We start from the raw sequence: 9,270 nt of genomic DNA, 5'->3' as shown, positions 1-9,270 counted from the left end.
CTCCCAGGCCTCAAATTGACTGGCGGGATTGATTTGGCAACACCTTCCTCCCGTCCCTCTCATTTCCTCTCCCCGGGGAACGACCAAAAAAAGTAAACAAGAACTTTTTTTTGATGTTATTTTTTTCTTTTTTCAGAGTCGATTTGAATAAAACGGAGGAAGAGCGCGTTATCCAGGAATAGGGATGATGATGATGATGATGATGATGGATGTGATAGCAAGGCCTTATTTATCGCTGGCTGTGGAGGAAAGTCAACTATTTGTCAGTTTGGAGGCAGAAATTATGCAAAAGACGGCCGAGGGCCCAGCGAAAGTCAAAGCAGGACTTGAAAGGCGGGCAGGAGGCTACAGTACAAAGAAAGCTTGGATCCCCACATTGGATTTTTTTCCCCCCCCATCCGCGCGCTCTCCCCTCTATTTGTCCTCCCATTGTGACACTTGGCTCATTTGCGAGAGCGCCTCTTTGAGATGCAGAGATCGATGAGGCAAACAGAAGCAGAGCCCCTCCGGAAAGACAAGGAGGAACACGCGCGGTGGGCGAGGGGCTCCATGTTCCAAACAGAGCCGACGTGACCACAATGAGGCGCTCTCTTTCTGTAAATGTAAAATTTCGGATGCGTTTCCCGCAACGCACCTTCCCCAGTCACTTGCGCCGACTCCCAAACTTTTCTTCTCCCCATCGCAGCCATGATTGACTTTCCGTCTCCATCCGTGACGCCGATACGACTCTCGACTTGAAATTGATTGGAAACTGGCTAGTATTACATTTTTTATTTCCAGGGGGGTGGGGGGGGGAGTCCTTCATTCATCCATCAACTTGAAAATGCACACACGTAATTGAGGTCGATGACAAAAGGCATGGCTGACGTTTGCGCCTGCGCACGTAATTCCAAGGTTGCCTTTGAATGAGCAAAAATGCGGATCTTACGTCATCCGCTGCACCCGAATGTCTTTCAGCCGCGTGTCCGGACGGACGACTTGAAAGTCCTTCCGTTCCTCCTGATCTCGTCCTCCCTGCCGCTTTCTCTCAATGATGACGATTTATTCTTTTTTGCGTTTTTTTTTTTTTTTTCTCCAACAGTGCAGTTCAACTTGATTCCTGTGGGCCTCCGCATCGTGGCGATCCAGAGCACTAAGACGGGGCTCTACGTGGCCATGAACAGCGAGGGCTACCTCTACACTTCGGTACGGACCTCTAATGGATCAGCGCAGTGAGCAAACCAGATCTCGCATTGGATCTCACTCCATTGCTCCTCATTGAGTGGTCACGAGTAAATAAATGGAGCTTTTCTCTCATTGCGCTCTTGAAATTAGCCTTTGAGCATACACCACCCGCCTCTGTCCAGTTCCAAGCTTTAAGCAGCCTCACGAGTGGCAGCGAATCACTCCTCTCTCCCCGCAAATAAGAACCAAAAAGTGCCATTGATAAGTCAAATTTTGAGGCCGCATTCTGTACAATTGTGATTTTTTTTACATTTTTACGATATTCAGTTTTGCACAGTTGAGAAACCCCACATTAGTGACCCACTTCTCTCAGGGAAAGCACCCCTGCGGAAAAAGTTTGAGAAAATCCCTGCGAGATGACAGGGAAAGGCGGGCAGCCGGATGTGTAGGGGGTGAGGAGGGGAGGGGGGGGGGGGTTGTTTCCCGTCCCAACCTTAAATAACCTGCTCTGCTCTTATTCTCTGCAAATGTAAGCCTCCAAATGAAAGATAGAGGGCAAAGCTGCAAGAAGGAAATTGAGGAGGGAGGATTTTTTTCTTTTTTTTTCACCTCAGGGAGGCGATGTAGCTAGAAATGTGCAAGTAGCGTGGTGTCCCTCGCCCCAGAATGAATCCAAAAGAGCCTCAGTGAGCGCTGGCTCTGCAATGCGGGAAGAGGAGTGATCGGTCCGGGCTGCAAAAGGGTGACCATCCGAGCAGTGCAACCTCATTAAGGGAAAGGTTACGCTGCTAAAACTTGCTGTGTCCTGCTGATCAACTGGCACACTCAATATCCTAACTACTGCAAGAAAGTGGAGAGACGCTGGTGTCCTTTTTAGTGAGGAAGAAGAAAAAAAATGATTGCAACCAATATACACAAGGCGATGAAAAAAAAATATCTATATATAAAGAAAAACATGCACATGTAAATAAGTTGTTGGGTTGAAGTTTACTGTCAAACTAAACATAAAACAAAGAGGATTAAACATTGTGTATAACACCGAACCCCAAAACTTTGCCTTACAAAAGTCCGCGAGCTTAATGCAACACATAATGGACAAATCCAAAAATGAGCTAACGAACAGCATTTAGATGACGATATTAAGTGACAGATATTTGAATACGTAAAGTGCAGCACCACTTATAGACAGACAACCGGACATTATTTACGAGCATATGTAATTGGTCTTCTGCGAAATTACTTCCAGGATTCTTCCTAATTTATTGAGGCGTAACCCAAACCTATGAGACCAAAACAATTTATCATACATCTGATATTGTTGATTGGAATACGGATGAACCCTTTCAGGGACAGCAGTTACTACAGTGCACAAGTTCTCATGTTATCAGGTTACAGGGTGCATAAAAAGGGTTCATTTATCACTCGTGTTCACAAAAAATAAAATAAAAATAAGAATCATAATGAGGGGAAGATGGGATCTTGAAAAAATAGTCACATGATGAATCGCAGTCACAATATTGAGGGGGGAAAAATAATTTGGTTATTTTTCAAAATCGTTCAACCTCCATTTTGAAGACAATATTAAAAGCGGATCATTCAAAACACGAAGGGTTCTTGCTCCAACGGGATGAAATAACCTTTGTTAGGAAAAATGAAAAATAAATAGCGCTCAGCTGAGGACATTGTGGCCCATTTTCTTAAACGTGGGGTGTGGAAAATCCTCCTGGGAAGAGACAAGAGGGAAATGATGTGTGGCTGCTCTGTTGCGAGTGTGCACGCGTGTGTACTGATATGTGTGTGTGTCTTTATTATACAGTTTAACACAGCATGACCGCCCACCCTCCTATGTCCCACACACACACACACACACACACACACACACACACACACACACACACACACACACACACACACACACACACACACACACTTTCTCGCCTGGTCAATTTGGCTTCCCACCACATGCCCTCAGCAAAGCTACATGTGCAGTCAGGTATAAACACAGAAAGGAAGGCAGACGTAATTGGGCCGGACCGGTATCGGGGCCTCCACTATCCTCCCCATAGGGAGAAAAAGTTGTTAAACTCCAAACTCTGACAACGATGAACACAGCTTTGACCCTTGGGACCTAACATTGAGGAGGAGGGTATAGAAGCACAGATCGATGCTAAACTATTCATAAACTTTATATATATATACCTCCTCCTCACTGACCTTCCTCTCCATCCCTGCCATCAAATCACAAACAGCGAGTCTCTTTTTCCTTTGAGTCAGCACCCTTTGTTCTGCTCTCCTTTCTTTCACTTTTACTCTCTTCAAGAAAAAACCCTAATGTTGGGCGGGGGGGTGTGGAGGGGGGCAGATATGATATCGCTGAGAGCTGGCTGGCAGGTACCCCTGTCGGGGTCCTGTGCCGTCCTCCGCGTCCAACACCTTCATCAAGACTATTGCGCTCAAGTAAAAATGTTGATAAGCTCATGCAGGAAGGAGTCAAGAAAAAAAAAATAAGAGCAGAAAACAAGTTGAATTTTGTATTAAGCTAATAAGTAAAGTCACTCCACAAACACACGCTGGCCCCCAGACCACAGAGACCACCCGCTAGGCACACTGTCTCACCACTAACGTGTGTCCTCTCAAGTGGCGGACACATGGAACCGACAGGAAGGAGATGAGAGGCGACGTGACGGATTGAGCAAAGGTGGCGAGGGGCAGAAAGCGGCCCAATATTTCGTGTACCCTTTGGAAAATCCCCAAATGCTCGACGAGGTTCTGGTCGTCAAGGTGAGAATCAGAGGACACCACCCCCCGGTGCCTCTTGGCCACCGTGCACCTGACCAGTTGTTTTCATGATGACACACCCCAGCGTGCACATAGTACGCATGCGCCTGATTGACGCCGGGAAATCCATTCGTCCTCTTGCACCTGGTCAAGAAACGTCTGTGACTTCCAATTGAAGTTCCTCACATTTTCCTGTTTTTTTTTTCTCGCCTAATGCTTATTGACTTTTCGCAGAGGTCTTACATCGAATCCATTTCCCAGCGGAGCGCGCGGGAGTCCTCACGCGAAATTATTTTGTCTCCCTTCTTTTTCTCGCCATCCCCCCCTCGCGTCGTTGCGAGTGAGCGACCCCAGGTCGCATGGCTGCCTCACGAGCGGAGTTGTGTAACGACGTGCGCGTTCTCTCACCGGCGCAAGTTGAGGGGGGGGGCGCCTCAGCAAACATCTGCATGCTTTGCTGCAGTCAGTTGCACAGAAACAAGCTGAAGCGGATTGAAAATGGCTGCGTGTTTAGAGCACCCTCTACTGAAGAGTCAAGGAATTGCAGCAAGTTCAGGGTGTCTTCATTTCGTTCGGGCGACGCTCAAGGTGACGAAGGGTGACCAACAGACCCTTGAAATGATGAGAATCGGCGTGACGGCTCGTCAGGGTAAAAGCTCGGCAGACAGCTGCGCGTCTGTCCCCCCCGTGCGCGTGCCTCGTGAATAATGCAACGCCTTAAATGAGTGCGTTGTCACACAAAGTAGCACAACTGACGGCACCCTGGGGTGGGGTCGGTGGGCTGGGCTGTGATGAATCTCTACGCCTGTTTGCTCGTCTAAGGCCCAGGTGTTCGCAAAAGGGCATGGACATTTTTTATTTGTGACTGTCCAAAGCTGGATATTCCGCCGAGGCTTCAGGAAAAGCTCCAGCATCAGTCGTCCATCTGAAGGAATGCGAGTGAGCGAGAGAGAAAAGAGAGAGAGAGCAAAGTCCTTATTCAGGCGTTTTCTGCTCACCCGTCACATCAAGGCTCCAAATCAATCCTGCAAATTGGTTTGTTCCCTGACAAGGTTGCAACATGACAGAGGGATGCGAAGGGGCAGGGTGTGGTGGGGGGGGGGCGTATGGCGTGAACAGGGAGAGGCGGAATGTGGCGTGGAGAGGGAAAAACGTGGGAGCTGCAGGAGGGCCGCGGGGGGGGGGGGGGGGGGGGGGGGGGGGGGGGTCAGTCCATTGTTGTTTGTTACAGCCAGGTAAAGCGCTGTATAAATAATGGCATCCCGCTATCGCGATCCCATTCTCATGAAATGTGGGCTCCGTTTTCCCCACATTCCCATATCCCAAGTGTGCTCTTCTCCCACCTCTCATCTTTGCGTGTGTGTCTTTCAGGAGCACTTCACGCCAGAATGCAAGTTCAAAGAGTGCGTGTTTGAGAACTACTACGTCACCTACTCGTCCATCCTGTATAGACAGACGCAGTCGGGCCGGGCCTGGTACATCGGCATCAACCGGGACGGCCAGGTCATGAAGGGAAATCGCGTCAAGAAGACGAAGGGCGCCGCACATTTTCTACCCAAACTCATTGAAGGTAGATCAATGGCAGCAAGCTCGCCGTATCGATTCTGCATTTGGTATCGAGCCCTTCAGTGGGGACGAATCTACCGCTTCATACCGCCGCTCACATGTCATTTATTAGAGGACTCATCAACACGATACAAAAAAAGCAGCTGTTTTCCATTTCAATAAAATGCACCACACCCACCAGAGATGCTGATTAGTGTGCGCTGATAGTGAAAGATGTGTTTTAGTGAGCAAACGAACTTGGCTAAAATAAGTTTTGCTTTATCCAACAACCAAACAGAGGACGGAAAAATGCTGATGTCATTGAACGGTCGCTTTTGCTAAAATAGTTTGGGCATCACTCTTATTGGAGTGAACAAACACTAACAAAATAAGTGCAACGAAAATTACAAAAAAAAAATATATATATATATTTTTGTAAACAAAATGAAATAAAACAAGTTCAATTCTTAAAAACAATAAATAACCACAACTAAAATTCACATTTGTGAAACTAACTGCAATAACTATAATTACGTCAAAAACATCCTTCGTTTTCATCTTTGTTAAAAATTTCGTACATGAACGATCGTGGTTTATTTTAAATATATTTATTTTGGTATAATGGCCATACCAAAGAAGCAAGGTTGAACCGTTGTTTGGGAATTGTAGTTTACTTTATTGCACAATGCTTAGTAAACGTTTTTTTTCCCCATTTGCACTCCACAAATATTCCATATCCGACCCCCCAAAAAAACCTAAAACTAATACTAAAGCTACACAAAAACAAGGCTTTTTATCAAAATAAATAATAAAATAAAAACTACAAACCCACTGTAAGTACGAATTAAAACTGAAAAAAGTCGAAATTAAATATAAACTAATGATTTTTTTTTTTAATCCAAAACTATTATAATCCTGATGGGTATGCACGACTAATTCCTAAAAGGGCAAATTAGATTGACAGAACAACACTCGGAGGCTGACATCTGACATAAAGATCAAGCATCCACTTAAGTATATTGGAAGCATAGAAACCAAGAGAAAAGTGAAGAAAAGAATAAAATTCACTGTTGGGAATAAATGAATTCAATTTCAGTCTAATTCAAATGAATTGTTGAAATGTTTTTCTTATTCCCGATATACAGTGGCCATGTACAGGGAGCCGTCCCTCCATGACGTCGCTGAACAGAGTCCGCCTCGGAAAACGCCCAAGACTTCCAGTGACTCGCCTGTGCACCAGAACGGCAAGAAAGACCCTCAAAGCAAAACCAAAACCTTGTCGTCCTAGCGCTGTGAGAAACGGGGCCGGGATGAGGATGGACCCCTGGAGGACACCCGAACAGGGTTGGACACCGAAGAGAACATCCTCCGCATCTACCTTCACATCCTTACCTCTGTGCGAGTATAATTTGGGAAGCAATAACTCCATTAAGAGGTGTGGCCTTCTTGCCAAAAAGCACTGTGGGGTTGTTTTTCCCCAAAGTCGGTCCAGCAGCTGAGCAAAAAGTCTTCCTGGCATTTATCATAACGGGTGCAAAGGTGGAATGCTGATTTGATTTGACTGGTTCCATCAGCATCTTCCATTAATGTCAGCAACTTTTTAAGAAGCCCCGTGTGTGTGTGTGTGTGTGTGTGTGTGTGTGTGTGTGTGTGTGTGTGTGTGTGTGTGTGAGAGATCTTCCATTTACCACTGGTGTGATTTGATGAATTTGTGACTTGTACTAAATTTTTCACTCAACATTGCTCATGATGTTGATCACTACGTGTCAACCTTCCCACCTAAAAAACACTGACAAACACACACCAAATGAATATCCCCCCTAAATAATGGCCATCGATCCACTAATGTTGTGAAATTACAATAATACCAAAAATGATGTTGCTCTTTACACGAGTAAGCATCTTTTCTCACTTTTAAGCAAGGGAGAACTGAATATAAAGACCGTAAACTTTCAATTCAATGAACCCATTTAATGTTACCGTCATTGTTACATTTGTTCCAAGCCGGTAATTGTCGAAACGCCACTTTCGCACCCGGCGGAAACGTTTTAGACCTTAATTAAATCGCTAAAAAGATCTTCAGGTTGCCATGTTTGACCAATCATCCCCTATGGATCACGAAGTCCATTAAATGTTTGACTATTCTCCACAAAGTAATTACACAAATGTTTAATTAAACACCGCCGCTGCTCGAATAGAATTAAGACGATGGGCAGGATTTGCTCGGGTGGAGGTGCGGAAGATTTAACTGTGAAATAGAAAATAAAAAAATCTTGGGTAACTACTTCATTCTAAGGGCTGGGACGTTTCTAGGTTGCAATATTTATTTATTCATTTTTTTTAGATTTGTTTTCAGGGTTAACTCTAGAGGCAAGAAACTGCAAAGGACTGATGGCAGCGGTTGAGTTTTGAAATGGAGTATGCGTGGATTTGAGGCTTGAAAAGGCACGAGATGAGGTGGAACGTTTGAGGGAGGTCGCATTGTGGACGTTGTAGCTAAAACATGATCTCTTGGTTTTGATGCCGAAAAACAAATCCAGTACAGTGGTGCCTTCGGATACGAGTGACCGGACTTAAATAAAAGCAAAACAACAGAGGCTTTGAGCTGTTTCATGCCACACCCAATTGAAGTTTTTCCACATGAATTACACATGTACTTAAAACAACAACATAACACAAATCCGCTAGCTTAGGGCTAATGCTAACTTAGGGCTAATGCTAACTTAGGCCATGATTGGCTTATGAGGCTGAAGGAGTGGACAGTCCTATTGTATTCTTTATCCTCTGCAAAGAACTACATGAATCCCACTTGAGTTCTAGACAGGACATCCCCCATTGCAATCTGATTGGCTCCTGAATCCAGGCAAGAAAATCAAGTGCAATTGGCCTTCATACTCGTGCCAGGTGGCTAAGGTGGATGAATTTCCCTTTCCATCATTTCCACCCGTTACAACTGGGAAAGAGGAGTCGCAATTTCACAAAACGAATGAAACTTGTATCTCAAGGCACTGCCGTATCACAAATATCGCACACAAGGTTTGCATATCTGCCTCGAACATGAAAGCGTCGATATGGGCTACAATTGCGCAGCACTGTAATCTCCTCCCTGGGGAGTCCCTCACCTCCATGAGGTGCTGACCACCGCAGTGAGGGTCATCCCAGGCTGAGAGAGATGCTTCCACAGCCCTGTCACTAAAACTGGATGTGGCATCCATGGATACTGTATGAGGTGGACGTAATTTGTGTGTTTGAGAGAGTCGGTGGAGGAAGAATCAATGAGTGCGAGTGACTGGCCCAAAAAAAAAAAAAGGCAATAAACGCCATTAGCAAGGTGCAGCCACCACCATGTCTGACTTGGGGGGAGGAGATGTGTGTGTGTGTGGGTGGGTGTGTGTGTGTGTGTGTGTGTGTGTGTGTGTGTGTGTGCGTGTGTGTGTGTGTGTGTGTGTGTGTGTGGGTGTGGGGGGGGATTAATATTGATATTGCAAGCTCACGTGTACTGTACAGACTTTGATTCGTGTGTTCCCTTGAGTGCGGGTGTGTTTGTGTTACTTTGCGGTTGAGTCCCTAAGCCACATCTGCAATGCAGCAGAAAACACAAAAAAAAAGAAAAAGAGTTAGTGTGTGAGTGTTTTTATGTGTGTGTGTGTGTGTGTCTGGGGGGCGCTATGACAAAAGAGTGACGCTGTCCTTATTCTTTGACTTCCAGCCCCCATACGAAGCTTTACTATTATTGGAATGAGGATGATGATTCTGGTTTGGATTCATCATAGCGCGAAATGT

At 45.6% G+C, this 9,270-nt stretch overlaps 1 protein-coding gene across 1 annotated transcript in view; it reads left to right on the top strand.

Moving 5' to 3' along the window:
• The window catches only part of fgf11a (fibroblast growth factor 11a), a 29,949-nt gene extending 21,165 nt beyond the window's left edge, over nucleotides 1-8,784 (top strand). The window contains exons 3-5 of the mRNA XM_019868632.1: nucleotides 1,082-1,185; nucleotides 5,314-5,512; nucleotides 6,633-8,784. Of these exons, the coding sequence (XP_019724191.1) occupies nucleotides 1,082-1,185; nucleotides 5,314-5,512; nucleotides 6,633-6,775 (446 nt within the window). The 3' untranslated portion in view covers nucleotides 6,776-8,784. The remainder of the gene's footprint in view (nucleotides 1-1,081; nucleotides 1,186-5,313; nucleotides 5,513-6,632) is intronic.
• The last annotated feature ends 486 nt before the right edge of the window (nucleotides 8,785-9,270 follow it).

The sequence above is a fragment of the Hippocampus comes genome, unplaced genomic scaffold (assembly GCF_001891065.2).
Source record: "Hippocampus comes isolate QL1 unplaced genomic scaffold, H_comes_QL1_v1.1 scaffold382, whole genome shotgun sequence".
NCBI classification, from domain to species: Eukaryota; Metazoa; Chordata; class Actinopteri; order Syngnathiformes; family Syngnathidae; genus Hippocampus; species Hippocampus comes.
This window is presented reverse-complemented; position numbering and strand designations above follow the sequence as displayed.